The sequence below is a fragment of the Natator depressus genome, chromosome 4 (assembly GCF_965152275.1).
Source record: "Natator depressus isolate rNatDep1 chromosome 4, rNatDep2.hap1, whole genome shotgun sequence".
Lineage (NCBI taxonomy): Eukaryota > Metazoa > Chordata > Testudines > Cheloniidae > Natator > Natator depressus.
This window is the reverse complement of record NC_134237.1, coordinates 120,225,683-120,248,119: the sequence shown is the minus strand read 5'-3', so window position 1 is coordinate 120,248,119 and position 22,437 is coordinate 120,225,683. Positions and strand designations below refer to the sequence as shown.

Here is a 22,437-nt window from a genome sequence, read left to right as displayed (position 1 = left end):
TCCAACCAGTTGTACCACAGCGTGGGAACCCCTGCATTAGAGACAGGATTGCCATCAGTTTGGGCAGGTACATGACTGAAGGCACAAATAAAAATACAAAAGCCACATGCCACAACCTGCCCATGCCCCCAAAGACTATGGACACAGCAGTGAAATGTGGCCTTGCCTGCAGAATTTGGTTCTCGCCTTAGCTCTCATTTAGGTGTTAAAGCAGGGAATTATCCTGATGGGAGCTGAAGGTGCCCCCTTTCTTCACTACTGCTACCATGGTCAGTCTTAACTAGAAAGGATCTCCAGGTGCAGCTTCATCCAGGGACAACAGGTGATGTAGTCCACTATGGTTCCACCTCCGGTTTTATTAGGATTGGTCTCCTGGTTTAAACTTGGTTATGCTTTAGGCTGCCTTGTGAGGGTTAAAACTCTTGGATTTAAAAACTCACAGCCTCATAGTCCTGGAGCAAGAGTCACAGAGGTTAGTCTACATTCTGAGCATAGCAGCCTTGGTCTGATCTCTCGACCCTTAAACAGCCTTAGTGACCAACTTCCAGCAACCCTGACGTCTACGAGGCACCTTGTCTAGCTCTTTAATGGGCTGAGCAGCTTGTAGCCTGTTGCTAACTCAAAGTTATCAAGAGCCTGTAACTATTTTGTGACCCTCTCACACTCACATACACCTGCCAAACATTCTCTCTGCTTGAGTCTACTTGGCCTCTGAGTCGCCTCATGGTCACACAGGTTTGTAAGCATTGCTATAGAACTGGAGTAGCATCCTAGCGCCAGCCCTTCTACTGGCATCTGTTGAACTAACTGGGCACCTGGAAAACATCATTAAGTGCCACTATTGCAGCAGTGGTCAGTAAGTTCCTTGGATCCTGGAACGCTCAGACCTGTGCGTTAGCCTAGATCCACACAGCGTCTAGCCTAAGCTGTTCACAAGGAGCTTACTTAAACATACGATTTCAGGAATATGCCAGGGAATTATGTTCTGATTACTGTCACCATGCACATGTTGCATCCTCTACGCTGAGCTACCACTATTATTTCTTCCTTTTTGTGCGATACCACCTATCTTTCTCTCCCTGGAAAAGCTTTTAATCGCTAGGAACAGCTACTGCCCACTCTCACCAGAAGACTACAAATTGGCTACAGTAGACATCAACGTACAGTCATCCTATTATGTGTAGTCCAACTGGGGCTTGATAATCTGACTCAGAAAAAAGCCCATCCTGGCTCTAAACACTGGGATTTCCTAAATTTTTTGGTGCATATTTTTTATTCCACGCCTTTGCTGCTCTTTGTTCTGCACATTGGATGAAACTCTTTTCTCAGTGGACAATAAAGTGGGCTATACAGAATACAAGCTACAAAACAAGTCTGCAAGCACTGAATGCCAAATGGGTGCATGGTACAAAAGTTTACCAGTTACTCCACCAACGGAATAACAAAGGCCAAAGGTGATAGTATATAGTGTTTCAGTTGTTTATTGTAATGGCTTGTATTTCTAGACTGCATTCTCACTGCACAATCACATATGCTATTATGGTGATGCAGCCACCTCTGGGATGGCAATTGATTGCCATTTACAAGATCATCTCCCTTTCTGACCAATAGAGCTTGATCATGTGTGTTAGCTCTGGCTAACCTGATTTCGCCCCCCCCCCCCCCCCGCAAACCGCTACAGAGGGAATGTTTTTTTAAAAAACTGATCCTTAAGAGTCATCATTTCTAAAAATGTGTCTCATAAGGCCTGGTGTATGTTACATACTGTCATCAGATTCTAGTTTGCCAAATACAATTACTAGCAGGCTTTGTCTGCTGTACATAAAATGTTTTCTGGGAAAGTGCTGCACTGAACCACTATCTAAGATGCCATGCCTATTTGCTTACTTAAGATCCCAGCTTGCTCCTGCTGAAGCCCCTGGAAGTTTGGTCTTTGGCTTCAGTGGCAGTAGAATTGGCCCGTTATAATGATTTAACTATGCTTCAACTAAATGTGTCGGTGAAATCCTGACTCCACTGGTCAATGGATTTAATCCATAATTTTGCAGGCTCTCATTTCATAAGACACCTTCATGGTTTAGTAGTATATGAACATTTACACCTAGGAGCACTGTCATGCTGACTTGAACTCCCATAGTCTGGTAAGACAAATGAAATAATTTCTCTTGGATACAGACTTAAGCAGGGTCAACCACCATCTCTGTGAGCTGCAGACTGGACTGGACTGGACTGCCCTTGAACCTGGAATTTGCTTCCCCTCTTTGTCTGCTGGATAGCGTGAAAGACCTATTTCTTTTCTCAGGCTTTTCCCTGTAGTAGCTTATGCTAGGTATTTGATGGGAGAGTCTGTGTTTATATTGGTCAATTGTATTTCTTTAGAATTTAGGATATTTTGTTTTGGTCTCACTTCTACTATGTTAAAAGAACACTAAGGTTGCAAAGTCAAATACGCAAAATGCTAAAATTGAGGATGCCCATGCACTTTAATTCAGCCCCCTTGTGCATATGCATTATCACATGCTGTTCTTTCCACTGGACCCCTGACTTGTTCAGTGCACAGGGATAGATGGTGCTTACCTACCAAATAATTCTTTTTGTTCTCATCATTCAATGTGTGTCCCTATTGTTTACTTTCGGCACATAATTCAAACAAAATTATTTATTTCCTCATAAGTAAAATCCCCGATCTGAAGCATGTAAGTGCTAGAGCTTCTCAGCAAAATGGCTGTACAAACTTATTAGCAGCCATATTTTCCTTTGCCCTTGTTCTAGGAACAGTTTTAGCTGAAACTTAAAAAAATCTGAAGCAGAGGCAGACACCCTGAATGGAAAATTTAAACCCAAATAGTTGAAGTTTGGTAAAGTTATAAAAATGGAAAACAGGATCTTATACTGGAATGTCAGGGGTAACCTTAACTCTAGGCATCACTTATAATATCCAGTAAGTGACTCTGGTATAGAGCACCTTCCAAACATTCAAAATACAAAACAAACACATTCTTCTGCTGCAAAAAATAACCACTGCCACAAGGATTATGATGTGCATGCTCAAAATGAATTCCAGCATGTAGCAAAAGTGCTGGAATTACCTTTAGCCAAAGGAGAGAGGAAAAAACAATTCACTGATGTCTCATTTTGTTTTTAATGATTTAAGTGTCACAAAAACTCTCTGAACAAATGTGAAAAACAGTTATACAAATCCAGGAGCTTCTGAAATATTCATTAATCCATTACTATCTGGGAAGAATTGGCCCCAACCCTTCTTCCCTTCTTACTCATCCACTATAAGAATATCTGCAGTAAAGATCTGATTCAATGTCTACTGAATTCAGTGAAAGTCTTTCAGTTTACTTCAGTGGGCACTAGATTAGGCTGTACATTTAGATTATTCTAACTTTCTATTAAGCCTTTGCAACATCATTGCCTTAAACACGTACTTTGGGTTAGATCAGTCAGTAGTCCCACTGATTTCAATTTTGGTTTAATTGATCAGGATGGATTTATTGGTAACAAAATGTAGTTTCCCGAATAGCAAAAACAGCAGAGCTCTCAAATATAGTACCTACTGTATTTTTGGAATGATTATTTGAAAGGCTGATGTGATGCAGATACAACGTTTAAATGATAAAAGATGTGCAAATTAAACGTATATTTATAAGTGATTCATTTAATTTGACTATCACAGTATCAGTTCAGTGACTAAAATGTAAAAGGACTGAAAATATATTCCTTACAAAGGACAATCATGTTGGGTGCTGAATATTTAATTATCTGCTTCTCTAGGTATTTGATAAGTCCCAGGAAAAGTGATCTATTGGGTATATTGATCTCACAACATGGAAAATACATTCAGAGTTCATTGTGTTGAAGACCTCTTGAGATTCTACTGGATAAGTCTTGTAGATGCTTCTTTACCTAAAAGGGCAAAAACATATTCACGAAGTGATCAGGAAATCTGCTACATATTGACATTTTACCATTGGTGTATACGGCACTTGACAGACCCGTAGAAGGACAAGGTCATTCCCTGATGACTGAGAATTACAATTGAATGAGACTATTCCCGAAAGCCAAACCTATTACCCAATCATAGCAATTGTGAACTTTTTCGATATTTAGAATCAGGATATCCTGATATGACAAGAAGGATGGTGTTGTGGTGTTGGACTGGGACTCAGGCTTCCATGCCCAGCTCTCCTACAGGCTTCCTGTGTATAACCCTGGACAAAGTTGCCTCAGTTAAAATGGGGACAATACTAATTTCCTCTTGTCACCTTTTGTTTTGTCTATTCAAATTGTAAATTCTGCAGGACTGAGACTGTCCCTTACTATGTGTTTGAACAGTGCCCAGCACAATGGTACCTCAATATCAAATGGGAACTGTCACAGGATGTACCTGCCTGTAGCACCCCCTTCTGGCCAAGTGTGGCACCATAAATGCTGCCTGCCTGGGTTTCCCCTAATGTCATCAATAAGTTCACTAAGACTACATAAGGAACAATTCCCATTCTGAGGGGTCTAGTTTATTAACCAAAGACCCAGTGAAAGTCTTCCCCCCAGCATCTTAGCTGGGAGTCAGAGTCAGTCTTAGTTTATCCATTCCCACCCAGCTCCAGCAGGATTCTCTTGGCTTGCATCCCCCTACCCTGGAGTCATGCCCATTACCATTAGCTGGGAAGAATCCTTCCCTGGAGCCAGAGGCCTGTAGAGATCTGTCAGCTGCAGCTCCTCTGGGGCAGCATATAGTTCCTGACAGGCCAGGCGGGCTTCCTGCCACAGTTTGAGAGTTACTGTTGCAGGAGCACACCTTCCAGGCCTCTTGCTCCAGGCCTCTCCTGCAAGCTCCTCTCCCCAGGAGCTTCCTGTTTCTGGGAACCACTCCACCTGAGCTAATTAGCTGCCAACCAGCCATCATGGGATTTCATTACTTCCACCTGGGCCTGAGTTGGCTCCTTCTCCTTTACAAGACCCTGTCTCAGGTGGGCTGGTCCTCGTGCCAGGGCCTCAAATCACGATTGTAATGATGACTAATAATGGATATGTCAATAGCATGGATAATAAGCACAGGAAAATCCAAATTCCCTCTAGCACAGAGTTAAACCTACACTGGGAGCATATAGAAACTTCACAACACATCGTATTTGTACAGACCTTGTATCCCAGTTCTTTAGTCTTTTCTTCTAGCATGATGTATTTCTCTTTGTTTCTGCTCAGATGATCTTTATCTCCCGTTCCCTCCACATGCTTCAGTTTCTGATGGGAAATCTCTAGCTGTTTCTGGTAATGATGATGTTTTTCAATTTTTGCTTCAAAGTGTTTCAGCTCCTCCTAGAACAATTAATACATATTTCAGGGCTAAATGTGGTCTTCTTTCCGAGGTTTCCTCCCTCTCTTTCCCTGCAGCACGTTCATAATGCTATTTTAATGAGCGTCACACACTGAAAGCCCTTACAGCTCTCTGCTTCTTGAGAACGCTGGGGTAATGGAGTATCATAACCATCCAGAAATTCAGCTCTGGAGGAAAGCATCCAAACATCAATCTATTGCACAGGCTTCCAAGAGGCCATTAATGTCTGAGAGGCGCAATGATACGATGGTGACAAGCACCATAGAAAAGCCTATACGTTTCTACAATGCGTGTTTTGCGGACACAATTCTTACAGAGGTCACTTTTCAATATCAGGCCCTTAATGCTCAGAATTAGCTCTTTTCTGATTGGCAGCCCAGCCATCCCCTGATTTGCTTTATTGTTTTACCACAAGCTGTGATGTGCCTGGAATAGAACAAAGTGACAACCTCTTCGACTAGTGCTGAAAGGGGCCAGGTTGACACCTAGGGAGGTGGTGGAATCTCCTTCCTTAGATATTTTTAAGGTCAGGCTTGACAAAGCCCTGGCTGGGATGATTTAGTTGGGGATCGGTCCTGCTTTGAGCAGGGGGTTGGACTAGATGACCTCCTGAGGTCCCTTCCAACCCTGATACTCTATGATTCTATGACATCAGTGACATCTCAGATTTATCCACAGAAAAGATCTCCTGTATACTGTGGCAGAGGCAGCAAAAATGCAAGCTTCCCTAAACACCCAGTTAGGCTCTTGCTGGACCACGGTTCGAGAGTAACTTTAGTCTCCATGTACTTTCGTGGCTTGCCCTCACGATCAGCAATGCCAACTGTTGTGCCAATTATGGTGATGGTTGCCTCTGCGATGTAACACTTGCGCACGAAGAACCAGACTGAAATCCACCACACTTATTTCACGCAGGCCACGTAGGGTATGTCTACACTGCAGCTAGGAGCGAGCCTCCCAGTCTGGCTAGACAGACCTGTGCTAGCATGCTAAAAATAACTGTGTGGATGTTGACAAGTTTCAGAGTAGCAGCCGTGTTAGTCTGTATTCGTCTGTGTGGATGTTGCGGCATTGGTGGAAGCCCAGGCTAGCCACTCAAGCTGGAACCAACCTTACCCCCAAGTGCGGTGGCAAGCCAAGCCTTGGCTGCTGCTGCAACGTTCACGCTGCTATTTTTAGCATGCTGGTGAGAGCCCCGCTAACACAAGTCTGTCTAGCAGGGCTGTGAGGCTTGCTCCCAGCTGTACGGTAGACATACCCTTAAACAATGTTTGGCACTAGTTTGACTTGCGTCTCGGTTGGCAGTGTTTTCACTCTGATCTGGTGGGAAAAAACAAAACAAAACTTTGCCATTCTAATGGGTCTTCTCCAGCTTTAGAAGCAGAGGTCTCACTTTCCTCTCAACGGTTCGACTGCAGAGGGAAATGATTAGCCTCTTATAACATTCTACTCTGTTTTACACACTACGTGCCACACTATATTTTAGCAGTGGGTTTGCCTGCAGTTGCTAATCTGTTCAAGCTATTTTCCTCGGATGATGGGCCAACGCAGCACCTTTCCTTATAAAACCTAGTATGGTTTGCTCTACAGGAGATCAGCAAAAATAACAAACATGAAGGCCTGACCTTAGTGTTAGCTGTTGAGTACTCAAACAAGAATTTCAGCAAATTTCCACCTTTAACTCTCTTCTTCCCACATTATAAGTCAGCGAAGTGCACCCTGTAATCCTTACCTTCCTCTTTCTGCTACGATACTCCAGCAGGTGCTGTGCTGCTGACAGCAGCAGATCTCAGCACTGGTGCATGGCATTTCCCTAAAGGAAGATTTCTGCCCAAACATTCAGTCTGTTTCTAAACTGTTTCATATTCTTATTTTAGATCCTATTTGTGGAAAAAGGGACAGATGCCATGGGCCTGATCTACCTCTCCCATTGTTGTGTACGCCTGATCCACAGCTCACGGAGGTCAGTGTAATTAAAACATGTTTAACTGAGTGTGGAAATCAGACTCCATGTTTCTAAGGAAGAATGGTCTTGTGGGCTGGACACTGACTCTGGAGATCTGGATTCAATTACAGGCTCTGCCAGATTTTGCACATGACCGTAGGCAGGGAGTTTAATCTCTCTGTGCCTCACTTACTCATCTGTAAAGTGGGCACAGTAATACTTTCCAGGGGAGTTATGATGGGGACCTTATAAATACACAGATAAAAATTCACAAGCAGACTTAGAGGGCACAGTTCTCCCAGCCACGAATGCAAGATATTGCTGTCCCCAAGCAGTCAGGGAAACAGGACAACCAGGCATAGTATAAACTAAATAGAGAGATTTTTAATTTCATCATTAAAAAAGCCAAAAAATGCAAGCACGACCACCACAGTAATTCATTTATCAAAAAAGGCATTCATACTAAACAGGAGCACTGTGCCTCTCTGGGTTAGCTGTGCTTCCCGTGAAATGACCAATGAGCAACCCTCCCACAAGGGGCAAAATAACAACCTGGTGGGGAAGTTAGCTAGCTGGTGTTTCTTGGCTTTAGTTTCCATTCTTTCCATTATTTCTCAAAGCATTGATTACAATTGGGGATTAGAAGATGATGACTGGAGAGGTGATCTGTTTGCACAAAATAAAGGTCCAATCTTACCAACAGTTAGGTGCATGCGTAACTTTACTCCTATGTAGTTCCACAACAGACCATGGAACTATTCACATAAGTAAAGTTACACATACGCTTTAGTGTTTGCAAGTTTGTCTCTTGATCATGGTGAGTGAAGAATAACAGAAGGGAAAAGGGTGCATTACCATACCCTGAATGTAGTGCACACAGAGTTTCTTAATTTTGAAGAGAACACCCTTATCTAAATTCTATCTTACCCGAAATGATTCGAGTTCTTTCTCAGTAAAGTTGGCTGATTTGGCCATGTCCCATAAGTCAATCACTCTGGGTTCTTCAAATTCTAAACCAACAGACACAAACATAATTATTTTAATGTTTAAGTTGTTAATATTTGATACCATGTTAACATGACTAACTAACAGCAACACCCACATGGCTTGACAAACACGCTCACACCAGCACTGCATTACTGAGCAGGTCAACCTAGATGGAGGCCAAATCCTAATATTTTACTTAGATTTTTAGTATGGTAGATATGGGACCTTTAAAAAACAAAACCAAAGCATTCATCCTATTCCCTGCATTTAACCCTCCATGGGGATCCAGAAATGGTGATGGTTTCCCCTAACGATGATTAGGATTTATTTTTTGTATTGTAATAACTCCTAGAGGGTACAATCAGAATCAGTGCTCCATTGTGAAAAAAACTTCCTTCCCCGTAAGGGGATGTTCCAGGGCAGCAGCCACTGGGGCAGCTCTAGCAGCATGGCATCTATAGGAGTCATGCTGCAGAAAGGCTCTGAGTAGCCAAAAGAGAATGAATAGATTCTCTGCAGAGTAGGCCCTGTGCCTCCATGAATCTCTGGGAAACATGCAGATTTGGAGAGAATCAGAGCCAAACCTCCAGGTCATTTTCAGGGACAATGGCAGACACAAGGAATGGAAGCATTCCTGTCCTATATGAGGAGCCTCTGTAGAACAGGGGGTTCTCAACCTTTTTCTTTCTGAGGCCCCCCCCAACACGCTATAAAAACTCCATGGCTCACCTGTGCCCCAACAACTGTTTTTCTGCCTATAAAAGCCAGGGCCGGCGTTAGCGGGTAGCAGGCAGGGCAATTGCCTGGGACCCCACGCCACAAGGGCCCCTGAGAAGCTAAGTTGCTCAGGCTTTGGCTTTAGCCCCGGGTGGCAGGTCTCAGGGCCCCAGGCTTCAGCCCCATATGGTGGGGCTTTGGCTTTCTGCCATGGGCCCCTATTTCCTGCCCTACTTCTAACACTGGCCATGCTTGGTGGACCCCCTGGAACCTGCTTGCGCCCCCCGCCCCAGGGGGCCCCGGACTGCTGGTTGAGAACCACTGCTGTAGACGACAAACAGGGCACTTGGTCTGTAAAATCAGCACTTAAACAGAGTAGGCTGGTGCGTCCCTTTAAACATCCTATGTCTGTTTGTCAGCACTTTGTACAAGGCTCATTTGGATTCTAACTGGTTATTTGCCTACTGACTTCTCATAAAACTGATTATAAATTAATGTAAAACAGAGTGAATCATACCACTGGCTGTGTCATATCCCTGGTGGCTGACTTTACGTAAACGATCAAACCCTTGATTGATGCTTCGCATTTTGTCTTTGAGTTCTGTGTGTTTGCCATGGAAGATTTCCTCTTTGAACTGGTCCTCTTCAGATGGGTTGATCATATTTTTGTGGATTTCTGTTATCAAAATACAAACATTAATTCATAATAGGCCAAATCCCGAGAGGACAGAAGTACCTGCAAATCCCAGGAAGTTGGAAGGGAGCAGTCGGTGCTCAGATCTTATCAGCCCTTGAGCCACTAGTAAATTAGCATCAATAGTGCACTTTAATAACACTGATTTTTAAGAGTGTTTACTTCTCAATATATGTCCTTTGGACAGAAGTGGTGCAGAAATATTTTATTGTACATAATACATAAATCAGGTCAACAATTTCAATAAGAAGATCCAGAATTCTACTGCCCTATTTCCTGAAAAATCCCTACAGCAGCACGACAGCATTGCCCTAGAGAACAGGAATATGGGCAGAACATTTCTGTGTCTTTGCTAAAAAGGCTGCTGGAATGCCCCAGGGGCTGTCAGCAGCCAGGCATAAGTTAGAGCAGCCTCAGGTGGTGTCCTAACCTGGCCAGTGTGGTGTGCCAGGCAGCAAACTGACCTCTGGTAGTCTTAGCTGGAGGTAGCACAAGGTGGCATAAAGCCACCTTTGCTCCTGTCCTCTTGGGTCCAGCACAGACCTTAGCTGCGAAGAATCTGGCTCCTCATTGCTCTAGCCGTAACTCCATCCTTCCTCCTCAGCTAGAACCCAGAAACTGATTCCCCCCGGCCCGCCACCCCGCACATTGGGTGCCTCCACAGACCTATATTCCACTGGCTCAGGGCCCAAATGCTACAACAGGGGCTCAGCACTTGCTGATATTTTCCCGAAAGCCATAATGAGTTTATTTTGCTAAGCTGACAATCTCCTTGCTCGCTGAAACACATGCAAGCGTTATAAAACAAAGAACAGCAATGGTTCCATTAGCTATAGAGACTCTTGGCAGAGGATACAGACTTGTGCCCTGGAAGTATCTCTGAATGGCAGCAACTGCAAAGCAATCCTAATATAAACCCAACAATCCATCTTTAGGGTTTTAAAGATACTTTAAAACAACTGAGCGATTGGCAGAGAGAGGGCTGCACTGCACTGGAAACATCACATAAACATTCAGACACCTTCTGTTCTGCTCACAGTCTCTAGCAGGATATTATATTCGTGAATCTTTTCTTTGTGATGCTTAAATTCCCGCCACAGTTTATCCAGCTCCTGATCGGAAAACTTCCCAGAGGTCTTGGCCTGAAAGAAATATGAATGAGATAGACGCTATAATCCTTTTTAATTTCACAGGCCAAGTGATGCTACATACACTCACTTGCCAAATAAAATTCCCTTCACATTTTTAAAAAAAATGGATTAGGTCCTTCGTTTTCTGTCTCAGTGTGCTGGTATTAGGGCAGAACATAGACATGGGGTGAAATCCTGGCCTCACTGAATTCAACGGGAGCTTTACCGTTAACTTTAATGAGGCCAGGATCTCACCTACCAAATATCCATAGACATGATGAAAATTGTTATTTATTATTATTTGAATTATTGTAGAGCCTAATATCCCTGTCACACACATTCCTTAGGAAGCAATCAGGTATCGATGTGAGAGACATGAACTGCATGGCTGAATGTATAGGGTTTGTTTCCACTAGAGATTTAGACTAACACATGAGAAAATCTATTCAAGAGCTCTCATTCTATTGGCAAGTAAATATCGTACTGTGTGTCATGTCCCTAGCTATTCGCAGTTAGAGAGGCACTCGATTTGCTTCCCTGGTGGAGGGATGGATGTTGCTCTGTTTTTCTTCCCACAGGTTAAAAGTGAAGTCTTTTGATATTTGTACAGAGCCAGAGGCTCAAATTTTGTTTGGGGAATACTTCCAAGTTTTTTTTTTTTTTTTTGCTATTTCTCAAAGAAGGGCACTGACAGGTTGAATTTGATTTTATTAAAAAAAAATAACAAAACAAACTTCCTTTGCTGTTTTACTTACACCACTGTAGATTGATAAAGCAAAGAATTTTTTAAAAAAAAAAATCTACTTTTTACTAATTATTTCCTTTTTGCAGGTTCTTCCAGTCTGTTATAACTACCCAACCTGCAGTAGTTCTTGTTTTCAGGCACTAGCATAAACTCCGGAAGGTTTCACTTGCAAACACTACAAGGTGGGATTTTCAAGTTAAAAAAACCCCTTAAAATTGTTTTTTTAAATAATTCTAGGAAATATTTCTAATTAAATTTAGCCATTTAAACAAAACCCAAGATACACAGCTGTATTCCTGAATGTTCATACAGAGTAAAATCCTGGCCCCTGTAAAGTCATTAGCAAAACTCCCATTAACTTCACTGTGATCAAGATTTCACCCACATATAGAGGGTGTAAAAGGTACAATGGATCAGATCCTCTGAGAAGAGAAGTACCCTCAACACCCAATGATTTTGATGGAAGGTGAGGGCACTCAACATATCATAGCACTTGGCCCAGTGTCTGGAAACAGCGTTCTAAAGCTTCTCAGTCCAAGGCAGGGGTTTCTAGAAAACTTAAACACACACTTGAATGAAGATTTTCTTCTTACACTGAAATACCCAGAAATTAAACACACCTTACTCCATAATTTCTCCAGTCTTGGATCATCTAGCACATCACTTTCTGTGCCATCTTTGATGTAATTGGTATCTACTAATTGGGCATCTTTCTTTCCATTCATTCCATATTTAGTCATAATTACTGAAAGTGAAAAACAAGAAACATTAGAACCAATAGAACATTAGAACCCCTTAACCCCCCTGGAACCGCTTTCCTGAGAGTCTGCAGAATCCATGCCCACTCAGTGAGGTATTCTATCTTCCTCTATTGGTAGCAGGGCCACATATAGAGGTGGATGAGCCAGCTATAGCTTTGGCTAACAGAGCTGGGTCTTTTAGTTCAGGCAGCAAGGGCTCATGCTTTAAGATCCAGACTTTAGGTAACTGCGTGACAATTCTGGCCTCTTCAGCGAAGTTATTCCTTACCATTTAAATTGCGTCTAAGTTTGGCTTCTTTTTCTCCATCTTCATCCAGCCCTTCAGCCTTCAGCTTTTTCCAGCTCAGCTCATCCTTTTCTTGTATTTTGAGGTCACTGTGTAGCTCTGCCAGTTTTACAGCCGATAGATGAAGCTAATGAGAACAGAGAAATGCTTTAGTTAGTTGCCTTGTAATCACATGCACGTGCATACACAGCTGCAAAGTTACCTCTGAAGCTAGACTGGCATAGAAAACAATATTTGATATTCCACTGAAATGGGACAGTGTCAGTCAGAGCCCAGGGACCTCAGTGTGCTAGACACTGTACAAATAAACTCCTTGTATGATGCCCCCATTGGCCCTTAACATCTATATGCTAAAGCTTCCTCTGTTCCTCAGACCCCAACCATTTCTGTAACAGCAGCACTGGCCATGTGTGGGTAAAAAAAAAGTATCTCCTGCTGGCATTAAGCTTTACATAAATTGGAATGAGAAATTAACTCTCTTCAGCTTTGGCTGGGGAGGGAAGGAAAGCAGGTGAACTTTTAATGGGACATCATAATACAGTAACTTCTCACTTAACGTTGTAGTTATGTTCCTGAAAAAAGCATCTTTAAGCGAAACAATGTTAAGTGAAGCCAATTTCCCCATAAGAATTAATGTAAAGAGCGGGGGGGCGAGGGGGGTTAGGTTCCAGGGAAATTTTTTTCACCAGACAAAAGACGATATTATATATAAGTTTAAGTTTTAAACAAATAATATAATACTATACACAGCAATGATGATTGTGAAGCTTGGTTGAGGTGGTGGAGTCAGAGGGTGGGATATTTCCCAAAGAATGCCTTACTGCTAAATGATGAACTAGCACTCAGCTGAGCCCTCAAGGGTTAACACATTGTTGTTAATGTAGCCTCACACTCTACAAGGCAGCACAAATGGAGGGAAAGGAGACAGCATGGCAGACAGAGACACACACACCATGTGTGAGAGAGAGAGAGAGAGAGAGATGCACATTGCCCCTTTAAGTACATTGCCTTTTTAAGTATATCAGCAAGTTGAGACAGCAGCTGCTGCCAGCAGGCTCCCTCTTTCCTGAGCCCTGTCGTGTTCCCCACTGCTCAATAGAGATGGGGTAAGCGGGGGGCAGGAGCAGGGGGGAGGGGGACACCATGACATTAACTTCCCTCTTCCCCCCTCAACCAGCACAGCAAGCAGGAGGCTCCCGGGAGCAGAGGCAGAGGACAGGAGCAGCACACGGCAGTGGGGAGAGGGACAGCTGAACTGCTGGCAATTGATAGCCTTCTGGGTGGCTGCCACACAGGGAGCTTAGGGGTGTGGGGAGCTGATATGGGGGCTACCGATCCACCCTGGTTCCAAGCCCCCACCGGCTAGCTGCGAAGGGCTGCTCTTTCTGCAAGCAGTGGACAAAGCAGGCAGCTGCCAAACAACATTATAAGGGAGCACTGCACAACTTTAAATGAGCATGTTCTCTAATTGATCAGCAATGTAACAATGAAACAACGTTAACCGGAATGACTTTAAGTGAGGAGTTACTGTTTTAAAAAAGTTACTGTATTACTTATCTGTTACTGATACTGCAGATTATTAAAACAAAGATTTTGAAATATCTAATTTCATTTATTGTTCCTTTAATCTGCCTCCATTTCTTCATCTAGGACAATTAGTCAATTTCATTTTCTGGTTCTAATGTACTAAGAGATTTCTATAGTGATTGAGTTGCAAAATGTTCCAGGTAAATGTTTCTATCCCAACAAAATATGGTTAATATTCAACATAATAATTATGAGCAGCTATGGAAGTTCTCCTGGTACTGCATTAATAGAACATATAGATTTTTAAATCAGTAGGTCCAGATAACTCACATCCAAGAGTTTTAAAAGAGCTGGATGAAGAGCTCGCTGGACCATTCATGTTGATTTTCAGTAAGTCTTGGAGCTCTGGGGAAGTTCCAGAGGACTGGAAGAAAGCTAATGTTGTGCCAATATTTAAAAGGGTAAACAGGATGACCCAAGTAATTACAAGCCCGTAATCGATCCTGGGCAAGATAATGCAGTGGCTGATATAGGACTCGATTAATAAAGAATTAAAGGATGGTAATATAATTAATGTAAATCAACATGGTTTTGTGGAAAATAGATCCTGACAAACTAACCTGATATCTTCACTACATTATTGAACATTTTTATCAGTGACCTGGAAGAAAACATAAAATAATCACTGATAAAGTTTTCAGATGACAAACACTGGGGGAGTGATAAATAAGTGATCTATTCTCCGCACTGATTCCAAGTGATCTGGATTACTTGGTACACTGGGCGCAAGCAAACAGTGTATGTTTTACTATGACTAAATGTAAATGTATACCTCTAGGAACAAAGAATGTAGGCCAAACTTTACAGGATAGGGAATTCTATCCTGGGAAGCAGCGACTCTGAAAAAGATTTGGGAATCATGGTGGATAATCAGCTGAACATGAGCTCCCTTTGTGACTCTGTGGCCAAAGAGCTAATGCAGTCCTGGGATGTATAAACAGGGGAATCCTAAGTAGGAGGAGAGAGGTTATTTTACCTCTATATTTGGGACTGGTGCGAGTGCTACTGGACTACTGTGGCCCACAATTCATGAAGGATGTTGCCCACAATTCAAGAAGGATCTTGATAAATTGGAGAGAGTTCAGAGAAGAGCCAGAAGAATGATTAAAGGATTAGAAAGCATGCCTTATAGTGACCGATTCAGAGAGCTCAGTCTGCTTAGCTGAACAAAGAGAAGGTGAAGGGGTGACTTGATCACAGTCTATAAGTATTTAAATGAGTAACAAATATTTAATCATAGGCTCTTCAATCTAGTAGAGCATGAGCTTTCGTGAGCTACAGCTCACTTCATCGGATGCATACTGTGGAAATTGCAGAAGACATTATATACACAGACACCATGAAACAATACCTCCTCCCACCCCACTCTCCTGCTGGTAATAGCTTATCTAAAGTGATCATCAAGTTGGGCCATTTCCAGCACAAATCCAGGTTTTCTCACCCTCCGCCCCCCCCCACAGACAAACTCACTCTCTTGCTGGTAATAGCCCATCCAAAGTGACCACTCTCTTCACAATGTGTATGATAATCAAGGTGGGCCATTTCCTGCAGAAATCCAGGTTCTCTCACCCCCTCACCCCCCTCCACAAACCACACACACAAACTCACTCTCCTGCTGGTAATAGCCTATCCAAAGTGACCACTCTCCTTACTCTGAAATCTAGTAGAGAACACTGTAACATGATCCAATGGCTAGAAGTTAAGAGTTAGACAAATTCAGTCTGGAAAAAAGTCATACATTTTTAATGGTTAGAGAAATTAACCATTGGAATAATTTACCGAGAATTGTGGTGGATTCTCCATCAATGACAATTTTTAAATCAATATTGTATATTTTTATAAAAGATATGCTCTAGGAATTCTTTTGGGGAAGTTCTATGGTCTGTGCAGTGCAGGAGGTCAGAACAGATGATCAGAAAGGTCTTTTCTAGCCTTGGATCTGTGAAAGGATGAGATATCATGGCCACAACCATGAAGAAATTAAAAATGTAAGGCTTTTAGAGGATTAACTTGAAAATGTTGTTGTATATATTTAACCAAAAAAACAAAAACAACCCCACACCCAGGAATAGGAATAATTACTGATGTGCATTGTCACTGAATCCAGATTGCTATAATAGGAGCCACAGTTTTTGAAATTCCAGATTTCTGTCACTTTAAATTGGAGTAATCAAATAGTACACTAGCATTAATGTTTGCATTTACTTAATAGTCCCGGGGGAGAGGTGCATTGTGCAAGAAGGGGATGTGGAAGACGAAGCGGAAGTGAGGTAAAAAAAAAAAACACTTTAGCAGCCTGGCTTTAGCGAGGTCCCATCTGAGTTTTCTACATCATTTTACCTCTGCTAATCTAGCACACCGTCTTTTGGAAAGTTTGGCTCCACTTCTGAACTTGGAAGCTTGGACCCATCTGTCATAAAATAACTTACTGAGTGAAAGTTATTTTTTAACACAATCAGACTAATGGCTATATAATGGAAACAAATGAAAAATAGATGCACCAAATCTACACCCAGAAACTGGTTTGGTCCACAGACAGTGAGAAACTATTTCAAAACATCAAGATATCAATCAGTGTGTTTTAGAAATATTCTCTAACTTCTCATTAATGAAATGAAACTTATATTTTTTAAGAACAAACAAGCAAATGGCACTTATAAGACCCAGAAATTCACTTTGGAGTGAACAGGTTATCTAAGGGTAACTTCAAAGAGGCAGCTCAGAGCATTAAGGACTGTTCTGAATTGTCTATTTTAATATGCCATTAAGTCAGTCTCCAACACAGCAAAGCACATTTTTCAATTTAAGCATGAATTGCCCTTTTGAATTCAATGGCACACAAGGACTACTAACTTGCTTAAAGTTAAATGTGCGTAAGCGCTTTGCTGAATCAGGACCTTAGTTTACTCTAAAACCTAGAGTAGTTAGAAAAAACAGTTAAGCCTTAAGGTCTTGATCCTGCAAGATACTGAGCTCTCTGGCCCCGATCCCAGAATTAAGAGCATGAGTTGTCCTATTGACTTCTATGCCATTCACTTCAATGGGACTATCCACAGGCTTAAATTCAGCAGGGTTCTTATGTGTGTGGCCTGTCCCTGTTCAGCGAAGCATTTAAGCACATGCAGCCAGTGAGACTTTAACACATGCTTATATGCTTTTTTGAAGAGGAAGGCACATCACAGCCTAGGTACTTTGCTGGTCTGGGACCACATTGCTTAGCAGCTCGCTCAATTAGGCCTGAACCTTAACAGCTCAGTCATGACTACAGTCTCATACACAGGCTTCTCGACAGCTTCTATAAAACTGGCTGTAAAAGTAAAGTGGGTGACTGAGTTCCCCCACACTCTGCTAATATTTAACCTTACACTGGTGTTGGTTAATTTTTCTTTCATGCAGAACTAACAGAACACAGATCTACACTAGAAATAATTCACACGGCAAACTGATTTAATTCTCAAGGATTCTCAAAATTGTTGCAATAAAACCTTTAAACATATACCTCGTCATTAGGCACACATTTTCTAGTTAATAAAGGATTGACTGCCTTGTCCACAGTTAGACGCCTGATTTATCGCCACTACATATGGCACATGGCTGGTAAACAAGTTACAAACTTTAAGCTTAAGGAGAGACAAAAATGGAATTTGCAAATGAAGACGTTTCACAGAAATTGGATATTATTTCAAACACTGAATTTTTCCTGCAAACTTTTTTTTTTAATTGCTTTCTTTTTAAGTTTTTTTTTTTAAATGGAAACTTTACATACAATATTTAAACCTGTTTTTTTCCTGCAAACAACAAGCAAACATGTTTGTGGTGTCCATTTTTCATGTCTTGTATTGGTGCTGAGTAACTTTTGATTATTATCTTAGTGACAACAGTGGGTTTTTTCCAAAATTGTAGTGTTCTGTTTCTGAAATTTTCCCATTTCAAGATAGAAATTCAATTTAGAACATAATTTAATGGGAAATTCAGAAAACGATACTGGACCATTACAAAACATAAGAGGAGGGTAAAGCCTTTCAAATTTGCCAAAACTTCTGTAGAATTCTTTTGCCTGGTCTGTTCTTATATCACAGTGATGGATGAAGTGCAAGAACCTATTAAATGCTGGATACTGAAAAGAGAGCAGATAAAACTAGTACTCAAAGCACTGCTTCTATTTGAAGTTAATCTCACACAGGCCCAAGGATGTTATCATCTAAAACATTGCAAGGGGGTAAGGTGCCCATATGTGGAACCTTACTGACTGACTGTAACGCCGGCAAATGGTACCAAGAGTTGAGTGTAGCTAGCAATGAAAGTTGATCAGAAGAGGTTTATAATTAAGCTGTCAAGTCCCAAATTATTTTCTCCTTGCCTAATGTTTAATATTGTTAATTGACAACATTGGGAACTATCACCAGAGAATCTGTGAAACATTACAGTGTCATATCAAAGATTGCTAGGCTCAATTGTAATCGTTACCCACAGCAGCAAAAGCAAGGTGGTTCTGATTAAAGAATGGAACTCAATGGACTTCACAACACAATATCATGCTAGACTTTGGAACCTATTGTTTCTTAGGATTTAAAGCTCATGATGGGACCATTCAATAGCAGATATTAGACCTATTTGAGCTGCAAAAACAAAAGCACAAAGGGTTCTTTAAGAACTAACTACAGTCAATGGAAAATTTGTCATTAACTTCAATGGGTGTAGAACAGGGGTGGGCAATAATTTTTGCAGGGGGGCCACTTCCCAAAATTTTGGTAAGTCGTCACGGGCTGCACATTTCTACTATATTAATGGAGGGGATGCGGGGTCTGGGAGGGAATTTGGTGCAGGAGGGGGCTTCGGGCTGGGGCAAGGGTGCGGGAAGGGGTGCGAGGTGCAGGCTCTGGCCAGGAAGTGCTTACCACAGGTGGCTCCTGGCCAGCGGCGCAGCCAGGCTCAGGCAGTGTACTGCCCACCCCCGCAAGCACTGCCCCCACAGCTTCCATTGGCCAGTTTCTGGCCAATGGGAGCTGTGAGGACAGTGTTGGAGGCGGGGGCAGTGCATGGAGCCACCTCCCCCTCCCCCCCGCCAGGGGTGCACAGAGACGTACCAGCAGCAGCCAGCCACTTCCGGGAGCAGCGTGGGGCCACGACAGGCAGGCAGCCTGCCTAAGCGCCCCACTGCGCCTCCGCACTTTTAGTGGCCCGGACTCAAGAGATCGCAAGGGGGCAGAGGAGACCGGACAGAAATGTTAGTCATGGCAGGCCGGACAGAAATGTTAACTGGGCCAAATCCAGCCTGCGGGATGTATTTTGCCTACCTCTGGTGTAAAATCAGGCCCTGGATAAAGGGAGCCCTTGCACTGAGATCCCTCTGATAAGTATTACAGGTTAAGTGTGTATAAGTTCTAGGGATAACTGGGATTGGCCATAGACAGAGAGATCAACCTTATTTCTGGGAAATTGGGAGGAACTGGTTACCACTGAATAATTCAGCACTACTCAGCTGAATGACAACACATGGCTGTACTGAATTGCAACACCCACCCCGATGCAAAACCACAGAGCTCTTTATTTTCAGCTACTTCTAATAAATGGTCAGAAAGGCCATGGTCACCAAAGCTCACAATGTAGAGCTCAATGTAGGAAGAAGGCTCATACAAACCTTTCACAGGAAACCCAGCAGTGAAGTTTTTGCTTTGAATTGGCGAAGGTGTAGGGCCAGTGTAGGAAGGGGTCACAGACCAGGCAATCAGTCAATCACACTTGGGCTGGGTCGCTGAGGTGCGCTTTAAGCACTGTTGCACCAAAGCTCCTGCTCCCAGATCATAAAAGACCTCGACTTTTTTTCAGATGATGTTACACACTGGATGGGGTTGCTTCTTAGTGAAAGCACCTGTGGGCATTGCCAGATCTCTCCTACAAACACAGTTACACAGAATCTCCTGCAGAGGCTGGTGTGTCCCAGATGAAAACTGTACACAGCTCTGACATAATAAATGAAAGTTCCCAAGGGAGGTGGGGGTGCACAGGGAGACAGCTTGGTCCTTTATCCGGTACCCAATAGCCCACATCACATATTAAGTCAACATCAGGTGCAGTTCGCCCCACATTTCAGCAATCCCAGAGAAAGACTCAGAAGCAGTCGTACTTGTTCAGACCACCACCAAATATACTGAGGGCCACCATACCTTACAGTTAACCTTTCTCCTGCATTTGGGCCAATATTTTTAAAGCTGGGCGCCTAAAGGTAGGGCCCACAATCCATATTTAGGCATCTAAATCCTCCGATTGGCAGAAGTGCACCCGCAAATCCCCCTCAATGGGAGCTGCCGCGGTTCAGCCCCTCTAGGAAGCTGAACAAAAGTGGCCTGATCTTCAAAGACGGCTGCAGCGGCCCAGCTTCAGACAGGGGGCTTTGAAATAGCTGCTCTCTGCTGCCAGGCACAGGCAGCCTGACCCCTCCAGGATGCAGCTGCAAGGAAGCGAATTAGCGACTCACCCGCTGCGCTTTCTCCCAAATCTGGTTCAGCTTCACAACCCTGAACTCCCCGGCCTCCTGGCGCTTCGGGCTGCCGGCTGTAGCAGCCTCATTCGCCTCCCTGGTGTATTTACCCCCCTGCCCCAAGACAACCAGCAGCAGAGAGGCGCTCAGAGCCACCAGCTCCCAAACGGCAGACATCGTCCCCCCACGCCTCCTCTTGCTGCGGCAGCGAGTCACCCAAGCAAGCAGCCGGCCTGGAGAAGAGGAAAACTACAACCCCCACGATGCAGTGCTCCAAAATGCACCCTGGTCATTGTAGTTCCCCGTGTTGACAAGTGATCCCTCCCCAGGGAATCCTTACAAACCCGCACTACAAGACCCAGAATGCGTTACCCACGGGAACTCCAAGGGGGCTGATGGGAGGCTTAAAGAAACCCAAATGGCCCATCTTTGATTATCGCTACAAAAGGTTTTTGTTTGCTTGTTTGTTTTTGTTTTTTCCCTCTCCTGCTGGTAACAGCTCACCATAACTGATCACTCTCCTTATAGTGTGTATGGTAACACCCATTGTTTCATGTTCTCTGTATGTATAAATATCTTCTCACTATATGTTTCAGAGTAAGAGCCGTGTTAGTCTGTATTCGCAAAAAGAAAAGGAGTACTTGTGGCACTTTAGAGACTAACCAATTTATTTGAGCATAAGCTTTTGTGAGCTACAGCTCACTTCATCGGATGCATACTGTGGAAAGTGTAGAAGATCTTTTTATACTCGCAAAGCATGTGTGTGTGTATAAAAAGATCTTCTACACTTTCCACAGTATGCATCTGATGAAGTGAGCTGTAGCTCACGAAAGCTTATGCTCAAATAAATTGGTTAGTCTCTAAGGTGCCACAAATACTCCTTTTCTTTTTGCTTCTTACTATATGTTCCATTCTATGCATCCGATAAAGTGGGCTGTAGCCCATGAAAGCTTATGCTCTAATAAATTTGTTAGTCTCTAAGGTGCGACAAGTACTCCTTTTCTTTTTATTAAGGCCCTAATTATTCAACCAGTGCTCTTGTGAGTGAGCTGACAATGCAGCTTTCTGCAGGCACAGCATTCATTGTGCAATGATGTTTGCTATTTCAGTATCAGTATTTCAGTATTTCAGCCGCGGCTTAAATAGAACATACAAACAAACAAAAAAAAAAAGGTTTTTGTTTTTCACTTTTGAGCAAATTTTGTAGGGAGAGCCTGAATCATAGCAGGAAAATGCAGGCTGCAGTTACCCTACTGAGAGCACCTTTTTAGGTATCTAAGTAATCAGCTTGGATTTGTTTTATAAAGAAAAGCATCATACACAAAGTGTAAGGCAAGATCCAGTTCTTGGGGGGGATTGAGCAATATCCAACTCCTGATCTGTGTGTCAGCATTTAGGTTTGGGTTTTTAAAGTGTGTGGTCAAAACTCATGCAGAACCTGGGTTATTATATCAATAAATGAAAAAAAATACATATTATGTACTGCACAACCTAATGGGAAAGGTTTGCTAGCCTGTTACACAGGTCAGACTAGGTGATCAAAATGGTCCAATCTGCCCTTAAAATCCATAAATCACAAATCTCTATGTCTAGTTGGCAGCTGGTATCAAGTGGAGTGCCCCAAGGGGCAGTCCTCGGGCTGGTTTTGTTCAATGTCTTCATAAATGATCTGGAGGATGGTGTGGATTGCACCCTCAGCAAGTTTGCAGATGACACTAAACTGGGAGGAGAGGTAGATACGCTGGAGGGAAGGGATA

At 42.9% G+C, this 22,437-nt stretch overlaps 2 protein-coding genes across 2 annotated transcripts in view; one reads left to right on the top strand and one right to left on the bottom strand.

The window, feature by feature from the left end:
- Window positions 1-22,437, top strand: part of DOK7 (docking protein 7) — a 160,207-nt gene that overhangs the window by 125,978 nt on the left and 11,792 nt on the right. The gene's annotated exons all lie outside the window — the stretch shown is intronic.
- LRPAP1 (LDL receptor related protein associated protein 1) lies at window positions 3,124-20,929 on the bottom strand. Its single transcript, XM_074951770.1, has 8 exons — window positions 20,678-20,929; window positions 12,595-12,739; window positions 12,186-12,310; window positions 10,712-10,832; window positions 9,514-9,672; window positions 8,220-8,302; window positions 5,152-5,328; window positions 3,124-3,915 (listed from the first exon to the last, which is right to left on the bottom strand). Exons 1-8 carry the CDS (start codon window positions 20,855-20,857, stop codon window positions 3,850-3,852), a joined length of 1,056 nt encoding a protein of 351 aa, XP_074807871.1. The 5' UTR covers window positions 20,858-20,929; the 3' UTR covers window positions 3,124-3,849.

What these genes read in the sequence shown, in the direction of transcription:
- LRPAP1 (XM_074951770.1), bottom strand. Translation starts at nt 20,857, where the DNA reads ATGTCTGCCGTTTGGGAGCTGGTGGCTCTGAGCGCCTCTCTGCTGCTG. An exon ending in ACTTAGACGCAATTTAAATG is followed by an intron (nt 12,311 to 12,594) that starts GTAAGGAATAAC and finishes TTTCACTTTCAG; the next exon opens with TAATTATGACTAAATATGGA. An exon ending in TGGAGAAATTATGGAGTAAG is followed by an intron (nt 10,833 to 12,185) that starts GTGTGTTTAATT and finishes TATTTCTTTCAG; the next exon opens with GCCAAGACCTCTGGGAAGTT.